Here is a 22,031-nt window from a genome sequence, read left to right as displayed (position 1 = left end):
GAGAGAGAGAGAGAGAGAGAGAGAGAGAGAGAGAGAGAGAGAGAGAGAGAGAGAGAGAGAGAGAGAGAGAGAGAGAGAGAGAGAAGGACAGGAAAGAAGATGGAGAGCGAGGATAGAAAAACACAAATAAGAGAGAATCCCTTACTTTCAAAGAACATGAGAATCTGAGCTGCAACACATGCTACTCAACACAAATTTTCATTTCCCTTCTTAATTGCCATATACAGTTTATCATTGTCCATAATGTACCAGCGTGAAACACAACACATGTGATCCTGACACCAGATTTTTCATAGATAGATTTTAGACTGTTAAACTATTTAATCACCATGAATATCATTATATTTCTCTCTTTGCAAAAACACTGAAAAAAGTGGGCGTTTGTGCAAAGAAGATTTGTAATGTTTGACTTCTGTCAGTGGTGTGTGTGTATCCATGTGCATGTGTTCATGCATGTGTCTGTCGATTAGTGAGTGGACACTGCGTGATCGTGCATGCAGCTTCATTGATCATTACCCACCTCCTGGCTGACACTCTGGACCCATCATGGACTCTGGGAAGGTAAGATCATTCTTACTGCATTCACTACGTTTTATCAAATTAAAAGCTTACCTATTTGATAACTGTTCATTCTGAATCGTGTGAGGAATAATGCAAATATTGCTGTCGCTTTTTTTATGGCCACTAAAGGTTGCATAAACATTTCTGAGACGCTCAGAGGTTTTTATGAGTCAGTGTGTTCTCTGGTTTGCTTCGTCGTTTTGCTCAGGAGGGTGTTATAAATACATTTCTGATGTGTTTTCCATGAGATTAACATATTTATAGCATATATAAAAAGTACAGCTTATCAAATATTCGTATATAACATAATTTAAACATCCACAAAGCAGCTCTAAATGTGGATAAAGCCTGTCTCTGTACTTCTGATCTGTGATTTCACCATGTGAGCCGAGGTGAGCGTCACAGTCGCGTTCTTGCTTGTGTGCATGTGCATGTTAAATTATGTGTCTGTTCATGCATTCATGTTGAATTCAATTCAATTTCAATGGATTACCCTTCACCGCCTGCAGCAGCTGACAGGTACGCTGGCCGTGGCCGTGTTCACAGCAGCTCTGGGGTCCCTGCAGTACGGATACAGTCTCGGAGTCATCAACGCACCACAGAAGGTACTGTTCCCTTTAACACAGGCACCGCTCCTGTACTGGGTCAGTCAATCGCCTCCGTTTACTGATATTTGCAGGCAACTGAACCAAATGCTTACTCCAATCTACAGCCATGCTCATGTAACACTTTTCTGCAGCACGGGAGTGAACATAACAATCAGAGAGACCAAGTATCTACAAAAGCAACTTTTCCTCCAGTTTCCCTGTGTATTGATCTGAGCGTCATTGGCCCCTGCAGTGTGGATTACATCTCTGTCCGTGTGGAGGGACCTTGGGAGGGAAGCCCTATAGCAGGCAAAAGATAGACAAACAACCAAAGCAGGAGGTTGTTGTATTCATGCACATCACCTGAGCTTTGCAGGTGATGATGTCGAGACCTTTTTTGCTTGGAAAATATGTCAATGTGTGGTAGTTGCTGGCAGGTATGACCAGGTTAAGAGCCATAGTTTAAAGAAGGAGCATTGGCCTGTAAATCCCAGTGATTGGTTGTGCAAATAGAGCTTGTATAAGGTGTCCCATTACACTAAGTCCTGATCTGCACTGTCCCGGTGCAGTGTTAAGAGTGTTAAGTGTTACAGAGCTAACAGTAAACAAGGAATGACTTTAATGTGCATCTTACTGAATCAGGAATCATGCATGGATGTTGGACATTTAATTGGCGCCTCTGTGTAAATTTATGGCCCCTGATTTATAAAAAATCCCAGATAAGTCCCTGTAATCAACATGTCTTTGGACTTTGGACAGGTTCAGACCTAGGACTGTCAGGACTACAAAACGGATCCATTTACGTATCTGTTGATGAATGTTTTGTGCTCGTCTTTTCTTCTCCTGTGTCTCGGTGCACAGCTGTGATTGACATGTCTCTATCATAGGTCATTGAAAAGCATTATGGGCGCTCCCTGGGGGTCTGGACAGAGGGGGCCTCTGTGCTTCCAGAGAACAGCACAGAAGAGGAGGTGGGAAACCACCCTACTGTAGTCATTTACTGGTCCCTGTCGGTGGCAATCTTCTCCATCGGCGGCATGTTATCGTCCTTCCTGGTAGGATTTGTGGGAGACCTGAAAGGGAGGTGAGAAAGGAAGGATGAAACAATGAGAGACTGTACAGGAATGAAAAGAGTAAGGGGAGACGGAGGCAAAACGTTAGTGGGAGAACATTGACAAAGTTGAAGATAAACCAGGATCAATGTGGAATCATGCCACAGCACACATGCCCATATCCATCTTTTTTTATTCAGTGCATCTCACTCTGCCAACGTTGTGTCTCTCTGTCTTTCAGGGTGAAAGGCATGCTAATGGTCAATGTTCTGGCTGTGGCTGCTGGTCTGCTGATGGGTCTGTGCCGGATGTGGAAACCTCACATTATGGTCATCTCAGGCCGTGCTGTTATGGGCTTTTACTGTGGTACAGTGAAACATATACTACAACCTTCAACGAATACTCACGTGAATTCATTGGAAATCCCAGTGTTTATGGATTATACACTATAGAAGAGGCAAGTTGTCCTCATTATCACCAGGGTTATTTCCTTGAAAGCGTAGAGTAGAGCAGACTGGAGTAGAGCAGACTGGAGTAGAGCAGACTAGAAAGCCTTAATTATCATTGTACAAAAGAAAGCAGTAAAACGAAATTAGAGCTGCCACTTCTCAAAGGTTCAGCGTGTAGAATTCAGTGACATCTAGTGGTGAAGTTGCCGGTTGCAGCTGAATCCCCCTCACCTCACCCTCCCCTTCCAAACATGATAGTTAACCTGTGGTAGCCTTCAGTTGTCATAAAAACTCAAAAGGTCTTTAGTTTGTCCAGTCTGGATCACTGTAAAAAAAACATGGCTGCTTCCATAGAGAGGACCCGCTCCTGATGTAAATATAAAGTATTTAAATATAGGGTCCAGTCTAGAGTAAAGAAAACAACAATTTAGATGAAACACACTAGTGAAAACATCACTAGGATTATTTTATATTCAATTTCTGCCAACGGACCCCTTTCACCTAAATCTTACACACTGGACCTTTAAAACATTGTATATTTATAATTAAGAAAAACAAGTTTAAAGTTCGAAAAGACAATAACCAATAAATATGACACTAATAGATATTGAGTGGCCACGCATTTGTTATAGCACAAAATGGATATTACACTTAAAAATGAAGTTGATGGTGATGATGGCCCAGGGACAGAAACTGCTCTTGAGTCTATTTGTTTGAGTTTTGATGCAGTAAAGGGAAGTCCAGAGAACCTTTCATGATGGAGGACGGGAAAGGTCTATTATTAGTTTCCAGAGATGGGCACGTCTTCCAGAGAGGGCAGAGAGCAGCCAATGACTTCTGCTGCAGTTTTGATCACATACTGCAGAGCTCCCCTATCTCTCAAAGTGGTCAACAGTTGTCGAAACCCCAAGGCTAACCCTGACCTGCCTATTTATTTTGAAAATGACATCACGGATCGTGGCTTTTTTGCGAAAGAACCCATTACTCGCTAACTAGACTATCGACCGGCACATTTTGGCACTGAACAAGGCGCCGCGCTGTGTGTAGTGTTCGTTAAATATTGCTCAGCTCCTGATGTGTGTTTCAGGGTTGACATCTGGACTGGTGCCTATGTACATTGGAGAGATTGCACCCAAGGCCTACAGAGGGGCTCTGGGAACGTTACACCAGCTGGCTATTGTCATCGGTATCCTAATCAGCCAGGTGAGCTGCTCTCACACATGCACTGCAGTCAGCAACATATTTGCTTGACAACACATCAGACATGTTTAAAGTGTGTGTGTGTGTGTGTGTGTGTGTGTGTGTGTGTGTGTGTGTGTGTGTGTGTGTGTGTGTGTGTGTGTGTGTGTGTGTGTAGGTTGCAGGCTTGGACTTTGTGCTTGGTAACGATGATATGTGGCCCTTGTTGCTCGGCCTGTCTGGAGCTCCGGCAGTGTTACAGACCCTGCTGCTGCCTCTGTGCCCCGAGAGCCCGCGCTACCTCTACATTCAGCTGGGCAAAGAGCAAGAGGCTCGGACAAGTAAGAAGTGCACACAGTCATCACTTTCACGTGTGTGGTGCTCACTTGTCAAACACTAGCATACAGAAACATAGAGGCTGTGTCCAAAATCGTTCACTAACCACTATATAGTGAGTTCACCATTTTGTAGTGGTGTCCGGATGTTTAGTGAAGCAATATACCATCATGCATTGCGCTCGCGGCGGGGAGGAGCGAGATCAGCAGGAACATCCCGACCTGTCGTATAAATGTAAATACTGTAGAAGCAGAGCAGAGCAACACGGCACAAAGTGCGGGAAAAAACGTTTATTTCTACGTTTAAAGGTGATAATTCAATATGTTTGTTTTTTTTAACCTTAAAGTATTAATACTAAGTGTAAAATAAACGTTTAGAATTCACTGTGGAATAATCTAATAGAGAGAATAAGCTGAGTAGTGTCTGAAAGCGTTTTTCATTTTTCTTTTCCCGATGAGCTCACTTTATGATCCTCTATTTAGTAGTAACTTTATACTGAAGAAGGGAAAAGTGAGTGAGTGATTTCGGACAAAGCAATACAGTATGTAGGCTTCACAGGATCCTCCATACCACTGTCATGTCTGTTTGTTAAATGTACGACCACAGCCCAGGTCAAATAAAGACGGACGACATGACTGCTCCCTTAAAAGTGAAGCCAAAGCATCTCGATTGCCCCCTGGTGGCTGGCTGCAGTAAATGTTAGTGGACACTTGAGACGAAGTGAGCAGTCAAAATACACTAAGCCTGTGTATCGACGGGGCTTCGCTACCGCGGCTCCATTCCCCAGTTGCGATGCTTTGCAGACTCAAGCTCCAAATGACATCACTGGCACAAAATGGCAGCATTCGTATCTGGAATATTTTGGCCTCAATTCTTGATATGGGCACAACACAAATTTGTGGGAAAATATAAAAATATGTCAAATCAATGTTTAACCATCTACAAAATGTCTTGGCTGCCAACAACTCTGCCACTTTTATTGAATATACAAACCAGACAATACATAATATGTTGATTAGTAAAGTTGTTTTCTCTATATTTGCATGTGTTTTCTTAATTTGCAGTATATTTAGCATGAATACTTTTACTGCAGTACATTTTTGAATATGCAAAGCCTTTGTTAATTTCTTAGCATTGGAGCACAGGTTTCTCTTACAGTGCTGCAACTTTTATTAAAGTAAAGGGAAAACCATTGCAAATAAGTCATTTGTAAAGGCTCTTGTGTCCCATCGCTGTGTTTGGTTGCAGGTCTGTGTCGTCTGAGGGGGCCGTATGACACAACGTCTGATCTGGAGGAAATGCGGAGAGAGAAAGAGGAGGCAGACAAGGAGGCCCGGGTCTCTCTCCTCTCTTTGGTGGGTCTCCACAGAAGAAGGAGGCCATCTGAGATATATCATTACAACTGACTAAATATTTTTACTTAAACCTAAATAATGAAGAAAACTGCGGATCAGATTTTTTACATTTAAAATAATTTTTCTTTCTCTATGTTTGAATCTGAGCTACTAGCGCTGTCATGTTAATCGTCCTTAGCCCAATGTCAGATTCCTTCTAATGGCGGAAACAGATATCCTCTGAAGTATCCACATTAATGAGCAACCGATGTACACTGACAGTTAATGTTAAATCATTCATTAGATAAATGATGAAGTAACTTCTTTGGTTTTATAGGTAATGAATTAATGAGAAATACACTTTCTGTCACACCCTATAAAAGATGTGGTTGTTTCTCTCAAGAGCCTAAACAATTTCTGCACTCTTGAATCAAATATGCATTTCCTGTATAACAGCAGACAATGAGCTATAAACTAAAATAAACAAAAGCGTACATGTGCCGTACGATGACAATACTTTGCTGTTGTGCTTTCCCTCGTAGATCCGCTCTTCTGTCTACAGGCAGCAGCTGATTGTTGCCCTCATGATGCATCTCTCCCAACAGCTTTCTGGCATCAACGCTGTGAGTAGCTGATTCCTTTCACCTCTTCCTCATTCATTTGCTGATCAATTTGGGTTATTACTTAAAAAACGCTTGCATGCTTTAATGTCCAGACAACACATCCCTTTCCTCAAGCTGTCCATTGCTGCTGCTCCTCTTTTCAGCCTCTGTCTGAAACACTTCTTCTTTTAGCTTCTGTCTCTTGTGTTGTGATTGGCCAACCGGTTACAGCATTTTCTACAAAATGTCAGCCTCCGCTCTCTCACTTTAACTGGCTTAAATTAGGAGGCCTGCCAGACTGGCCGCTCTGCGTACATTATGCGAATATGTGCCATCGTGTTTCGAGAGTTTAGTGTGGGGGGGGAGGAGCTCCTTTCCCCACACTCTAAAGGAAAGAGAAACTAACATAATATGTCTCCTTGAAAATTATGTGAGAGCATATACTCTTGGCGCAATCTCAGTTGCAACAAGGGCAAACATGGCTGAATGTTTTACTTGTCCATCAGCCTTTAATTGTTCCCGTTTCTTTTTTTTTTCTTAAAATGTTATCCTTGTTTTGTCTTCAAGATCTTTTATTACTCTACGGCCATCTTTGCTCAGGCTGGTGTCAGTCAGCCAGTCTATGCCACTATAGGAGTTGGGGTCATCAACACAGTCTTCACGATGGTGTCTGTGAGTAGCTGCAGATGCAAAACACAAAAACACACTAACGCATGTGGAGGTTATACATTTACATATGATTGTATTTCATCTACACACATACCCTTAACACATACATAGAGAGATAAACATTGTATTGTGTCCCAGGTTGCGCTGGTGGACAGGGCGGGTCGACGCAGTCTGACGATCGTCGGTCTGGGAGGAATGTGCTGCTGTGCAGTGGCCATGACTGTGGGCCTCGCACTCCAGGTTTGTTCAACCAGGTCTCAGAGCTGTAACTTGAGCTGAGCCTCTATCCAATTATGGGGTTGCCCCTGCAATTTCAGTTTGTTGAGCAGCTGTGCTGTTTCTGAATGTTGCTTTCGCCGTGACAGCCGAGAGGCAAGTATGTGAATAAGCTGTGTGTAAGTTTTCAATACGAGAATTAAAGGTAGGTTTAACAAAATAATCTACTTATAGACCATATTCACATTTCCATAACTTTTCAGCAACAGAAAAGACAATGGAAAGTTAAAATATGGAGGTATATGAGTCAAGGTAAAACATATTTGACAGCTCATTAGTTACCATTAGACATCAGCTAACATTAGCTAACCACTTTTTAGCCATAAGGGCTGTTTTTACAAAGAAATATCAAAGCACATCCATTATTTCAAGGTTCAGTGTGTAGAATTTAGTGACATCTAGTGGTGAGGTTTGCATGTTACAAAACTGTGGCCATTTTAGGTTTCCCTTTAAAGTAGTAAGACACAAAGCTTTACTGAATTACTCTTCCTTCCAGAATCAATTCATCTGGATGAGCTACGTCAGCATGTCCGCCATCTTCCTCTTTGTGAGTTTCTTTGAAATCGGTCCTGGTCCGATTCCATGGTTCATCGTGGCTGAGCTGTTCAGTCAGGGACCTCGGCCTGCAGCCATCGCTCTCGCTGGCTGCTGCAACTGGACCAGCAACTTCATCATAGGCATGACCTTCCCCTATATACAGGTAGGCAGAGGGGACACACACAGAAACGAGCACCGAAGTTTCTGTCCTTCAGACCAACTTTTTCCACCCGACTCGTCTTTTGATCTTCTTATTTTCATGTTTTCAGGTTTGGCTCGGTTGCTATGTGTTTATCCTGTTTGCTGTGCTGCTTTTCGGTTTCACCGTGTTTACTTATCTCCGGGTCCCTGAGACCAAAGGAAAAACCTTCGAGGAGATTGCTGCCGTCTTCCAGAAGGGACGGAAAAAGCCAAAACAGATTCCCAAAGATGATGCTGAACTGCAGCAGCTCAAAACATCCACGGATGCCTAAGCCAACTGTGTGTCAGTATTTCTAGTGTGTTTATTCTGACAGTATTAGCATGATATCTATTCAAATAAGTTTGTTTACACAGGAGAAGATGACACATTTTCATTACATTAATACAAGAACTACACAAAAAGCAGTGCAATGAAAAATGTGTTAGTGGTGTATGGAGTGGTTCATCTCTCGTAGCAGGGGTCACTCCTATTTTCAAACTCACAGGTTAAGCTACAGGATTTTAGTGTTTTGGGTCATTTCGACCACTATCATTGCATCATCTTAGGCCAAAGCATGGAGAGGTTTTTATAACATGAGCTCTAAAACCTAATGTATGTATGTTTTCCACTAGAACTATGCATATGGAATGAATTGAGATGGGAAATGAAACTGGATGATGATGATGATGATGATGATGATGATCAAGAGACAGCACATTTTTACTCTATTATAACTTAAAGGTTGGACATATTCAAACAAGATTTTTAGACGTTAGCATACCAGCTAAACAAGGATATATTAGAGTGATTGGCGTCCTGAGCAGAGAAGTAACATCCCCCTCTGTGTGTGTAGATATCCCAGTGTCTCTGGGATTGTGTTGTCGTTTCTGGTGTGCGTTTTATGTAAATTACAACTTCTGACCCCAAATAATGTATTTTGCTCATTGTAAGTTGAACGTTGAACCATTGCATGTCTGTATGTACATGTATGTATGTGTGTACGAGTTGGGATGTGTTCACCTGCTGATGGGGGGAAGTTGAGGTCACATTAAATCTGAGTTTAAGTCTTTTATGTTTGATTATGTCTTTTGTGGAACTTCTTCAGAAACCAACTGAGACTGAACATTTTAAAGATCCAGTGTGTAGAATTTAGGCAGAAATCAAATATAATGTGTGTGACAAAGCTTTCATCAGTCTAATATCAACTGAGGCTTAGAGTTGTTATGAATGAGCCCTTTTCATCTACATCTGGAGCAAGTCCTTTTCCACGGTCTGTTGTTGCACCACCATGTTCCTACGGTGGCCCGGAATGGAAAAAACACTGTCTAAAGAAAGCCTTTCCCATGTTGATGTTATCTGAAGCACCATTTGATTCTCTCACATGCTTTGAAGGAGAGGGGGGAGAGGTATTCAACTTCACCACTAGATGCCACTAAATCCCTCAAACGAACTATAGGAGTCAACAGTTAAACTCACAAAACAACAGATATTTCAGTAGATTTAGGAAATTCAATGAAATAAAGCAGTTGACATTTTTGAGGGAAATAAAACGTATAAAACAACTATTAATGTTACAATTTTGGAGTTGAGTTATAAGGAAATAAATATACAAATGTTTTTATCGATCCTGTTTTTAAGACATATTTCTTCATAGCGACTGGGTTTTAAAGACCAAACCAGTTGACTCCCCCCAGACTCCTCTCTTTGCCCGAGGACGCAGCCCCTCCTCCACAGCCCAAAGAAATGCTTCGGGACTTATTTAAGACTAATTACAAACTGGCTCTGTCCGCCCTACCCAGTCAACGCTGCATATTAGCCCCGAGCTAAACCGTCATGAGTTAACACAATCCTGGAAACACAGGGAACTTGCAGGAGGCCTACTTTTGCTCAAGGCACAGTTTTTAACACTTTAAATGAGTTACACTATTATTTAGGGTCATTGCAGTTGTCTTATACATTTAATCGTATTTATTGCACCCATTTGTATTTCTGTTTTTAAGCGGCAAACCTATGGACGTGTTGGAATGAATGACCTGTGTTTGTCATGTGCCTTTTTTTGACCCCACCCTCTGCTTTGTAGCTAACAACAAGTTTTCTATTCATCTCCACGTGACAAGTAGTCCCACTAATTAACACAAAATATAGTTAATGTATCAAAATTGCAATGGTTGGCTACTTTATAAAAATATAGTGTTATATTATTCTACAGTGTATTTATATTCATATTATTTTTACTGCTGAATGTAAGGTGCATTTAATTTACAATACAAAAGGCACCATTAGATTAGATAAGATAAGATAATATTTATTTTTTTATCTCCATGGGGGAAGTTCTGGTATTACAGCAGCCCAAGTACATAATGAATACAGGTAAAAAAAATAGAATTAAAATAGGAAGGAATAAGATTGAATTATGAACCACAATTACACTACAAAATAACAGTAGTGCACAAAAAATTATGCAGTCAGTACATCCACTGTGTGTCTGAGAAACCATCTCAAAGTGGCGTAATGATGATGATCAAGGTATTATTATTATTAAATTATTATTATTATGATGACTATTCTGTTGAACTGTAGTGCACTCATAACGCAATGAATCATATTGCTGCACTGTTTATTGAATAATATTATTATTATTATCTTGCAGGTAGTTATTGTTTTTCGATGTAGAATCTGTTTGGTCACCATCAGATGTCAAGCGGGGTTAAGTATAGTTATTATGAAAATTTAAATTCTCAAGTAACATATATGAGTGATTACAAGTACATGTACTCAGTTGCACGTGCCCAATAACTTATTGTTCTTTCTACTTATGTATATTGTTTTCTACTTATATATATATATATATATATTGCTGTTTTTATGTCCGATGCACCAACCACACCAAGTCAATTTCCTGTATGTGAAAATATACTTGGCCAATAAAAGAATTCCGATTCTAACTGTGATTCTGATTACTTTGATTGTTTACAGTTGTGTATCGGATGTGTACAGATGTGTAACAGCTGTGTGCGGATGTGTGCCTGCCGATCGTCCGTCCTCCTCCTCGTCCTCCTCCTCCCCCATACCACCACCACCACCACCACCGCCACCCAGCTCTGTCACCGGAGCCCGTACCTGCCCTCTCCGCTCCCCCTGCGCTACATAAGCTCCACGCATGCGAAGTGACGCTCCCTTCATTTGAGCGTAAGCAGCACAAAGGTAAGAGCAACTCTGACTTCTTCTCCCGGCCACAGTTCTAGCTAGCACCGGGCGATCGGGCTCTTCCGGGGTTGTTCTAGTAGCCGCCGAGCTAACCCGCGACGCCCGCCAGCGAGGCTTTGTTTCGTCGCCCCGTGGGTTCGTGGATTGTAACTTGTACGTACGCGACGTGAGAGAAGTTAGCGCGGCGCGGTGGCTAACGCTAGCAGCCATGTCGGCGCATATGGGTGTGGGTCGTGTTTTTTAAGCTAGCTAGCTAACTTGGCTAACGGCGGGGAATACACGAGGTGGAACCCGAAGCTAACCGACTGTTTTTCCTTTTTTTGGTACGCGCTCCTGTGGCCCAGCTGCCACGTAACACGGCTACTTAACGGTGTTCGCTAGCGCTTTAGCCCCAAGCTAGCCACTTATTTGCGGCTAATTTCCGCTAATGTTTAGAGCACTTTGTAGGGATGGTGAACCAGTTGAGGCTGCTAACGTGTTAAAGCACGTAGGTCGCAGTTCGAGGGGAATTAGAGTTTTTTTTTTGTGTTTTTTTTTCAAATCTCGTATTAGCATTAGCTGGAAAAGAAGCACTTTAACACGGAGCGGGGCAATAAATGGTGAACTTTGAAGCCGCCATCTCTATATGTGTTTTAAGCTCTTAAAGCCCGAGCACCGTCTGACGGATCGAGGGTGACCACGTAGACACTTCTCTCCCCCCCAGGATCCAGTGTCCTCCGCTCGAAGGGGGACAACACATTAGAGGAATCAACAACGCTGAGTGCTAAGTGTCGAGTCACCACTTGGTCTCTCATCGGGTCTCTGGTGGAGAGATGGGGCACCATTCTTTCTAAAAAGATACCCCCCCCCCAAATGTTGATGATTCTTGAGGTGCTGTTTTTGCACATGCATCCAAAATCTCCCTGGGGTTGCGATCTGGTAGCCATAGCACACAATTCCACCGATTTTCTCACCTCCCGTGCCTTCCTGATTCTAGAATAGCTAATTTCCCCATTGTAATTCATCTCCCGTCTGTGTTTCTAACATCTGTTGTGTGGGAGTACGAGTTGTGTTCTGCTTCTTATATTTTGTCCCGTGTTGTTCCTGTTCACAGCACAGCCTGTTGACCACCATGGCGGATGAGGATTTCCACTGCGGACACTCAGGGGCTTCTACTACATTCCCCGTGCAGTGTTCTACACTGAGGAAGAATGGATTTGTCATGATTAAAGATCGTCCCTGCAAGATCGTTGAGATGAGTACCTCCAAGACTGGCAAGCATGGGCACGCCAAGGTAAAAGCATCCTGTGCATCATTTTTGGAATGCCACGCTTAAAGGGAAAGTTCAACCAGAAATGAAAATTCACTCTATCTACTCACCACTGGGCCGATGGAGCGTTGGGTGAAGTGTTTGAGTCCACAAAACACTTAAGGAGTCTTAGGGGTAAACAGTGTTGCAGCAGAATCCAATACAATTGAAGATACTAGTGACCAAAGATTCATATGTAATATAACAAAAACAAAAAACATAGCACGCGTCCACACTGCTCGTGGGGAGTCATCCAAGTGTCAGCAAACCCAGACATTCATATTCCACTCGAAACGGCGTTATTTACACCATGTTTTAAGCCTAAAAGTCCACCAGAAGTGGCTAAGCTAACGGACGTTAGCATTACCGTCGGTCTGTGTCTGTGCTCGGAGCAGCCGGTCAGTGACTTTGTTGAAGAACAGTGGAAACGCAGAGTTTCCTCTATGATCCACAGCTGCTCAAGTATCAGAAGACCCCGGCATTTATGTTCGACTCGAAACAAGGTTATTTACAATGAGTTTTAGGCCTAAATGTCCGCTGATATCTTTCGAACAGTGTACGAAAAGATACTGTACAGTGATTTAGAGGAGATTAAAAAAATATCGATCATGTATCGTGATATAGCCTAAAAATATCGCAATATCTGTTTTAGGCCATATCGCCCAGCCCTACCTGAAACTCCTAAAGTGTTTTGTGGGCTCAAACACTTCACCCACCCCTTCATCGGCATAGTGGTGAGTAGATAATGAGTGCATTTTCATTTCTGGGTGAACTATCCCTTTAAGGCATTTTAGGGAATTAGTTTGATCTTTCCCAGTTTAACGAGTGACCCCCGATGCTTGCTTGGCCTGAGGCTGAATCTTATTGGTTGTGGTATTTTCACAGGTTCACCTTGTTGGACTTGACATCTTTACTCAGAAGAAGTGTGAAGATCTCTGCCCATCTACCCATAACTTGGATGTCCCACATGTATTAAGGAAGGAGTACGAGGTAAGAGGTCCTTGTCTGAGCTCTTGTTGTAACTGAGGAGGTGTAAGTGGCATTTGTAATGAATGCAGGGATCTCGTGATCATTTTTAAACAAGTCTGCTCATCAATGTTGGTTGTTTTGACATTTAAACCACTAGTCTATCCACTGAAGTCGTTGCTAAATCATTTGCTAAAACTTAACATCATGGAAAAGGTGTGACATGAGAAGTGCTATATTGTTAGCTCAATGGGTGTGTCAGATCTGAGATGTGTCCTCAGAAGTTGTGAAATTATAGGGTTGCTTTAAACTAGTTGAACAGGTTTTAGGCTCCTGCCAGATTTTCGGATCCATATTCCCGAGAAACCCAAGTAAACAGTAGCTTGTATTTATGATTCTCGTTGTTATGCTTAGCTTTTTTTTAAGTGGATACCGACTGTTAACTGAACTTTGAGTAATGTGGCCAAATTCTTGTAAATATAAAATGTCCTTAGTGTACTTCCACAAAACTCATGAGCTCATCGAATGGAGCTTGTCTGTCCAGCAGCATTGATTAGAACAAAAATTACGTAAGCGGATTTCTAACATTAACTGGAAAATGTCCAGAACATTAGGTCTGGACATTTTGTCTCTCCATATGAAGTATGCAGCAGTAGATTGTTCGGGTCAGATGTGTTCACAGGAACATTCGGGTGGCGTCTGGGTAGCGCTTGCATGAGGCAGGACATGATGTATAAATTTGCTGCGGTAAATAGTGTTCTTGTTTACAGCACAGTGACACAGGTATCAGCCCAAACACTCTTAAATCCAGTGTCTCTCCAAGTTGACATCTTTGTTGCCAACTTCTATGTGACTTCATGAAACATTTTTTCATTCTGAGATATTTGTGTTTCTGTTATGTTGGAAACACGCTTATTTGGCCTTGTTGACCAGATTTTTAATTAGAGGTTTTTGATTGTCCTAAGTTACTCTCTGGTCTGCCACTTTCTGTTTAGTATTTAAGGTCCCCAGAGGTCAGGTGATGGAGCTTTTTTTGTATAGCTACTTTACTGGTACTGGTTATTCATTAGTGGTCTCTACTTTTATTTATTTTTTAAACGACGATGTAAATGTTTTAAACGTTTATCCTTGTTTCCCCTTTTCTAATGGCACATTCAGGTTGTCTGTGTCGTGGAAGGTTACTTGACCCTCCTGAATGATAACGGAGAAACTAGAGAGGATCTTAAAGTGCCGGATGGTAAACTGGGCGAAGAAATCACCGAGAGAGTTGACTCGGACGAATCAGTTAGGGTAAGTTTCTGAGGTGAAAAAATGTCTTAATCGAATCCTGCCTGAATCTGTTTTTAAAAAACTTTCAAAAGTGTTTTATCCATCTCATCTTGTGGTTTGATACCACCTTAAGGAATGCTGCTAAATTTCGTTGAGCAATGACAATAAAAGGATTCTATTTTACTATGTTTACTGATATTTACCTACAATTTGAGTGTCCCAGTTCTGCAATTAAGCATTAATTAACCATTAATTCATTCATGGTTTTGTGTCTGTGGTGGATTATTGTATACACACACTGTTGGGTTGGTTTACCGTCTGCCTTATACTCCTGCTAGTGTGGCACGATATACTGATACTAGAAAGGTATCGCAATAACCAGCCGTTAACAAATCGTTGAGGAGCACTGCTGAACACCACTGTTCCTAATGCATCGGTCACCAACCTTTTCAAGCCCACGATCCCTTTTTAATTCAAATGTAAGCAGAGGTCTAACACCCTGATATCTTCTTAAAAAAAAACACTTAGGAGGGTCATATTTATTATTTTTGCAATCAGTTAAAGGCTCAATGTACAAGCATTTAACTTTATCTACTAAATGCACAATATTCACATTAATATCGATTCATATTTACTGCATCTGTCCAATGCACAATATTTAGCTTCTCAGTTCAACCATATGTTCTGCAGAGGAGCTGCTTCAGCGGCACAATGTTTTTACACAGGCTTTGTCTTGAATATGGCCACAAATATGACTTTACTTGTATAAAGGTATAGTCCTGTGTACACAAAGTGTGAAGTAACTTCCATATTAATGTGTTTTTGCTTCAAAACGAAATGTACACAAGCGTTAAAGCTTTGTATCAGTCCCAATCCCCGTCCTAACTTGTCCACCTGAAAGCCCATTTCAAGTGACCTTTCACATACACTGCATGCCAGTGTAAACAGGAAGCAGATTCTCCTCTGCTGTTGCTTACCTACCTAAAAAAATACTTTGAACGAGAAAGGACAATTGTGAAAAGGAAGTTAGAGGATTGAGAGCACACAATGAACGATGAGAAATTTAAAAGACAGCACAGCAGGTAGTCAAGTCATGACTGAGAACCAATCAAGAAGTAAATGTTGGTGACTGATTCATTGTTTTTGCCTGTCCTACTACAACAAAGCCGAGAGGTTTTCAAACTAAGTTGGCGCCAGCTGCATTTCCAAACCTCTGTTTATGGTGCTGAAAATTCTGGAGTAGTTAAACATGGTGTAAAGTAAAATGAGACCTTTTTTAAATAATGCTGTACAGATGGAAACAAAATATCAAGCTGCGCTGGCTAAGTTAATAGCACATTTTATTCCACACCACCTTTCTAAACACCCAAAGGCACCTTACAATACGTCATAATTAAATGACAAAATAATACCAGACAAATGATTTAAGTTGACTATGGATTTTAAGTCGGATTTACCATGACTCTAAAACTAATCTTTGTCTTTCCTTCCTTTTCAGGTCACTGTGTTAGAAGCTATTGGTGAAGAGCATGTCATCTCCTGTAAGAACACAAAATAAGTAAAGTACAAAGCTGGAGACCTTACAGTCTTGTCCTCCATTATGGTTTTCAAGCCTCACCAAAGCTATTGGCCTTCACCCCTCCACCAGTTTCTCTGCTGGTCAATTTAAAATCCAGATTCCTGGACTGGCTCTGCTTCTTCAGCTGCACCTCAGGCCTGGGGCAGCCTGGCACTCTCTACAATCAATGAAGTTTTCCTCCCTTAGCCATCACAGCTTAATTTTGTGGGTATTGATATTACTCCAGGTATTCTTTGCAACATCCCAGTAATTAGTAACATTCCTTTTTTATAGTCTCTGTGATATGCTTTTGTCCCACTGTGTGCATTCCATCAAATCGTTCTTTCATTTTTGAGTTGCCTGTAAACATGTATTTCAAGTCTCCTTTACAGTTTAGCTACTGCACCTTGTGTTTAACTAAAATTCCCCCTTAAGTGATTTTTATTTCTGCTGACATTAAATTTTAAGCAAGCTCCAGATCTTCTCTGTGCACATGTCAGAAAACCCCAAAATACAACTTTTTGTATTGTCTTTCTGCCCTCTGACAATTAATACATGCATTTACATGCAAACTACAAATTACTTCTGCGGTTATACATTTCTGTAAGCGGAATAATTTAATTTCCTCTTGTGGGCAAGTTTTCAACTGCATCTAGCTGCGTCTCAGTAAAATTGTCCTTTTCCAGCAGGGAAATGTCTCAGCTGAGGGTTTTTGGGTGGGGCCATTTTCTCAAAAGCACTTTGAAACCATTTATTTTCACTTGAGGCCTTTTTATGAGCTGACTGTTGTATAGAAGCTGATTTTGAATGAACAAGTCACTGAAGACCTTTACTACTCTACAACTTTGTTGGAAGTTCAGTTTCAATCATTACATTATTACAGTTCTAAAGATATTGACACTTCCTGGCACAAAATGGTGGAAACAAGAAACTGTTAAGTCTTGTATGATAGCTCTAAATCTAGGTGGTTGATATCTTGCAGTTTATCCATGTCTTGTGATTGGAGACATCGGTGCCCAAAAACAGAAAAGATTGGTGTTGGCATTGAGCTATATCCTGAGTGTTGGAGTAAGATAGTTGTCGAAAGCAAATTTGGGGGTGGTTGCATTTAATGGGATTTTAAGCATTTTGTGCAGTCTACACTCTGAAAGGGTTTGCAGCTCAAATGGAGGATGATTCTCCGGGGTCACATCCACACAGAATAACATTTGTGTAAACATTGATAATGGCAAGAAGTCAATGTGTTCACATGCAGTGGGTTGACCTGGTCGTCAGGTCATCTGTTTTCTCCCCTACCGTCTAGAATACAAGTAAATTTAAACTAAATGGAATATTTTAAGTGTGTTAGCAATATATTTGCAGTTTGAAATTCACATATACCTGCTGTCCTTTTTTAAAATGACTTATTTTGACCTGTTTTCAGTGCAGGTTTAATTTGACATTCAGTTACAAGGATGAATAATTGAATTGCATTGATTTTCAACTGTCTGCACTTCTGTCTCAGCAAAACCCTTCTCAAGTTTTTCGTTCAAGTGATGAACCCGTGCTCTTGAAAAAAAATCCTGATAGCAATTTAGTTAAATGTATGCATGGTCAAGAAATCTGATTTCTCCAGCAGAAATCCCTTAATGGGGGGGGGGGGTTAATGAAGTGTTTACATGACAATAATGAAACGTCTCTAACCACACTGTGGTATTGACATTGGAAAGTGTTCTGTTTTAGCTTTCAAGGTCTCCTTAGTGCAACGGCAGCAGGTCTGTTGTTTTTTTGTTCTGACCTCAGTCCACCTGAAGTACTTTTTTTACTTCTGTCAAGACACCAAAGGTATCCACTGGGTTTTGTTTTGTGTATTAAGCCGTCTGTTCATTTCCTCCTCCCTCCGTTCTTGTTCAGTGTCAGTTGTCTTTCCCTGACTTATCATCTTAGGAGCTGTTACAACAGTGGCTTCCATTTCTGGCTGTCACCTACCTGACCATCTAGATTATGACCTGTGGTACCAAATGGCACAGCAGCAGTACACTGCACCTGCAGATAACAAAAAGGTGGTAGCCACGCAACATTTCAAGTTTGATAAGTCATATCTTCAAGCAGGAGGAATTGTTTGACAAGCGAATGACCACTCTGGAGTCAGGAGTACAGTAGAAACTTTACATCGCATTGCTCCCTGCAGGCTGTTTTGTATCTGTTGGCTAATTGGGTCTCGTTTTGTGGCAAATGGGTGGACATGCAAAGACGACTACAAGTCCACTACAGCTTCAGGCCACAGGCGCATCATCATGACTATATCATTCTCAGGGAGAAGAATGTGTGGGGGAAACCAAACCGGATCATATGCAAATTGCAGGAAATGCAGAGTATGTGGCAGTAAAAGCTGGATAAAAGTTGAGCAAGTTTTTCGCATTTAGCCAACACACCGTGGCATTGTGTTGAGTCCATTATTTTGGTTATAACCATTTGAAAACCAGATTGTTTTTACTCTACTCGCTCCTTTTTAAATGCATGTGATTTTCAAGATGATACTAATATGTAATCAGCAGTGAGGCGTAATATTTGCCCACCATCTCTACATCTGTAACAGAAGACAAGTCTTCCTTAAGCCATATTCTAGCCCTGTTACATTTGTTTATAACCAAGGTCAGATGCAGGAAAATGGACTTGATTCTCACCCGCAGTTCTCTCTCTGGCCTCTGATATGTAGCACTCAATTCCCACCACACATCTCATTAATGATCCTCTTACCTTTTCGCTTAAAGGCGTCTCCCACACAGACTATTAGGACTGACCTCTGATTCCACTTAAGACAATGTTTACACTATAAAGGGAGACCACCCCAACCTTGTTGGCTTCACATGCTGATCTAGGATCCAGGTCTGCAAGGGACACAACTACAGTTAACATAAAAAAATAAAAGTATGTGTCATGAGGTCAGATTTTCTCAGGGCTTCAAATTGAGTGTTAGGAAATCTGTTACGTTAGTGGTGTCAGTAGTGAGGATCATAAGATTGTTTTCGTCCTTTTTTTTTTTAATAGAAGCCCATATTTTTCTGGTGTTGGAGTTTGTTAAATTTATTTTTCTTTCCTCTCTGGCACCTGTTGTCAGAGACACTATTTGCTTCACAATTTCTCTATCTTTTTCTCATTACTTCATTATTCTGGTAAGAAACAGTGGCTTATATCTTTTGTTTTAGACCACAGGTACAATGGGAGAGTTGGTCTTGTATTCTCTTTGTTTTCGTTGTGTATTCTGAGGAACGTGGGTGAAGGGTATTTCCCCAGGGTGGTTGTAACGGCTTCTGAGGGGGAAACTGACTTTAAGCCTCTACTGGAACATAAAGATGCAAAGACTTCTCTTCTCTATTCTAACAAATGTATTGCTGCTGTCTTAATAATCACAACTGTGTGTTTTTATTGTGTAGGCAAAATAAAGTTACTGGCCACGAGACATCAGTTGTTTTCTCATTTAAAGTTTTCTAGTTTAACATTTTTTTTGTTTGTTTTCCCCCTCTGGACGCAATAGCAGTTACAATTGCGTTTGCTAAATAAATCATTGAAGGTTGGTCTGAGACTTGAATGCATGTTTGTGCAGCACCGGAACGAACCAGCAGATGGACAGAAGACCAGAAGAAGGGTGAACTCGGGAGCACACTTCCGTCAAGGCCCAACAACAACCGAGCAGCAACACACACAAATCATCACAAGTAGCATTTAACTGGACTGACATGGTTTGACAACACTAACGAACAATGGGCCTCATTCACAAACTGCGCATATGCACAAATCTTAAGGGTCGAGTGTGTAAGATTTGGGTGAAACTGAATATAAAAATCATCCTAGTGATGTTTTCACTGGTATGTGTTGTACAAATGTCTGTTTTCTTTACCCTAGGATGGGCCTTTTTATATCGAAATACTTTATATTTACATCGGGAGCGGGGTCTTCTCTACGGAGGCCGCCATGTTTTTTTTTTATGCCCCTCACCTCACTCTCCACTTCCAAACATTAAAGAGAACCTGTGGTGTCATTACAAACTTTTACTCTAACATATTGCACAACTCAATATGCAACGTAAAGCAGGACGGTAAACCTGCGTAGCTGAAAACGTGTACGTGTGTACAACAAGGTTACAGGTTACAATACCAAATTGTTTTTTTTACTAAATTATTATGCGTTTGATAAATGACGCTGAATGATGATTATAGGCCGTGGATGATGTTCTCTGCCGCAAAGGCGATCGGTGCACGAATAGTTTGGTCTGCTCGTCGTCTTCACTGATTGGGTGATCAAAGTTCGTTTTTAGTGGTTGTGACACCCATGGGCGTGGTTATCAATACGACGCCGCTTTTTACGCCGTCCAATGAACACAGAAAGCGAAGTATTTAACGCCGCTGTCCCTTGCTAAACATAACGCCATATTTTAACGGCGTTCTTCAATTCTCCATGGAGAATGATTCTGATTCACAAACGTACGCAAGGGGCTGAACAAAATTGGCTGGTGCGCACGTGTCATGAATCTATCTGGCGTCGATTTTGCGCACACACTTATTTTTGTGCAGAGATTAAGAACAATTTTGCGCACATGCTAGTGAATGAGGCCCGATGAAGGTAAAATATATGTCAAACTTTAACTGCTCAGTAGGTGGCAGCAAAAATACTTTGGAGAGATTGGTCTCTGGCCTAATCCCATTCTACCCCCCCTCCAAAACAAGGGGTAGGGCCAAGGGGTGAAATGGGATAAGGCCTCTGTCTGTCTATCCACTTATTCTATGAATCTCTATATCTCTATTGATATCTCTTGTGGTATCTCTCCTCTCTTATCCCATCTCTCTATCTCTATTTATCTCTCTGTCCCTCAATCCATCCATCTGTCTATCTTGCAGATATTTTCACTGTCTGCTGGAGGAAGTCTTCATCTCCATTACTAACAGGTTTCACACTCTTGCTCTTTCACATAGATGAGACTGTAGACTGTAGACTTGAGTGTTTCACCGTCACCAGCTGAACTCTTTCGAGGTTTGGCCGAGGAGGGATTTGTGGAGATTTTCTTTTTTAACGGGCCATTCCACAGAGCTTCAAACCTGTTTATCCAGACGGAGAAGCTGCTGGACTTCTGGCTGGTGGTCGGAGGAGATGAACCGGTTCAGAGTAATTAGAGTTAGGTATTATGTACCTGTACAGATTAACTGTGTGTCTTCAAACAGCATGACATGGAGAGAGACAGGTGACCAAAGCATTACCGTGCTTTGATTGAACTTTATTTAATGGTGTGTATAAAAAATTGAAGGGAATCCATAGAACGACTTCATTTCCACATGGGGCTGCATTATAACTGTATTTGTTTGAGATCACTGAAAAGTCACTATAACCTATACGACTTTACAAGTCCTGAGCTATGATACTAAACATAATCGGCTTACATTTCTTATAAATCTCTGTAAACAGTTGTGTGAGACACGACAAGACTTTTACTGTGAAAATCACGTGCCAAACTGCCCTGAGCCTGCTAGTTCCTGGATCAGCCTTCAACTGTGAGTCGCCAAGAAAAAGGAGTTAAAGTGCAGTAAATGCATTATACTTATATTTAATCAAAAATAAAATTTAGCATCAACTCGCAACAGTTGCCCTGAAGTTCAAAATACAAGAGCAACAAGACAACACAACAACAAAACACTTCAGCATTAACTTTTGATGGAAAATGTGATCAAATGCCCGATCTCATGATGTTAATGAAAGGGATAAATAAAATCCTGGATCTGCCCCAAAATTCAATGGATTCTTTGACTCATTTTACTTCAGGACTTCAAGACTTTGTCATATGTACAAAAATTGCACAAGAGCAGTCGCTGGCAATGAAATTCTTGGGTCACAGCTTCCCTTCATGGCCAAGCTCAAAAATATTTTAAAACCACACAAGCAAACAATATAAAATAAAACATAGAATATGAACACTAAAATAGAATAAATCTAAAGTAATAAAATATAC

At 41.2% G+C, this 22,031-nt stretch overlaps 2 protein-coding genes across 4 annotated transcripts; both read left to right on the top strand.

The window, feature by feature from the left end:
• The first annotated feature begins 436 nt into the window (after positions 1-436).
• Positions 437-8,835, top strand: slc2a2 (solute carrier family 2 member 2). The gene is made up of 12 exons (XM_047341769.1): positions 437-561; positions 1,071-1,166; positions 2,036-2,232; positions 2,442-2,566; positions 3,737-3,852; positions 4,007-4,169; positions 5,413-5,519; positions 6,041-6,121; positions 6,668-6,772; positions 6,908-7,009; positions 7,542-7,745; positions 7,852-8,835. The coding sequence occupies exons 1-12, from the start codon at positions 547-549 to the stop codon at positions 8,053-8,055; spliced, it is 1,515 nt and encodes a 504-aa protein (XP_047197725.1). The 5' UTR covers positions 437-546; the 3' UTR covers positions 8,056-8,835.
• A 1,971-nt stretch (positions 8,836-10,806) lies between these two features.
• Positions 10,807-19,493, top strand: eif5a2 (eukaryotic translation initiation factor 5A2). Of its 3 annotated transcripts, none has more exons than XM_035167823.2 (5): positions 10,807-10,967; positions 12,064-12,243; positions 13,144-13,248; positions 14,383-14,514; positions 15,992-19,493. In XM_035167823.2, the coding sequence occupies exons 2-5, from the start codon at positions 12,082-12,084 to the stop codon at positions 16,049-16,051; spliced, it is 459 nt and encodes a 152-aa protein (XP_035023714.1). In that variant the 5' UTR covers positions 10,807-10,967; positions 12,064-12,081; the 3' UTR covers positions 16,052-19,493. The 3 variants fall into 3 exon arrangements, with proteins under 3 accessions (XP_035023714.1, XP_035023717.1, XP_035023716.1); XM_035167826.2 differs by lacking the exon at positions 10,807-10,967 and adding an exon at positions 11,099-11,123; XM_035167825.2 differs by lacking the exon at positions 10,807-10,967 and adding an exon at positions 11,159-11,293.
• The last annotated feature ends 2,538 nt before the right edge of the window (positions 19,494-22,031 follow it).

The sequence above is a fragment of the Hippoglossus stenolepis genome, chromosome 10 (assembly GCF_022539355.2).
Source record: "Hippoglossus stenolepis isolate QCI-W04-F060 chromosome 10, HSTE1.2, whole genome shotgun sequence".
Taxonomy (NCBI): domain Eukaryota; kingdom Metazoa; phylum Chordata; class Actinopteri; order Pleuronectiformes; family Pleuronectidae; genus Hippoglossus; species Hippoglossus stenolepis.
Note: the sequence above shows the minus strand (reverse complement) of the source record. Positions and strands in the feature narration are given on the sequence as shown.

Coding starts and splice junctions, on each gene's coding strand:
- slc2a2 (XM_047341769.1), top strand. Junction 3,853..4,006: donor TCGGTATCCTAATCAGCCAG/GTGAGCTGCTCT, acceptor GTGTGTGTGTAG/GTTGCAGGCTTGGACTTTGT. Junction 5,520..6,040: donor GGGTCTCTCTCCTCTCTTTG/GTGGGTCTCCAC, acceptor TTTCCCTCGTAG/ATCCGCTCTTCTGTCTACAG.
- eif5a2 (XM_035167823.2), top strand. CDS start 12,082: ATGGCGGATGAGGATTTCCACTGCGGACACTCAGGGGCTTCTACTACA. Junction 12,244..13,143: donor GCAAGCATGGGCACGCCAAG/GTAAAAGCATCC, acceptor GTATTTTCACAG/GTTCACCTTGTTGGACTTGA. Junction 13,249..14,382: donor TATTAAGGAAGGAGTACGAG/GTAAGAGGTCCT, acceptor TGGCACATTCAG/GTTGTCTGTGTCGTGGAAGG.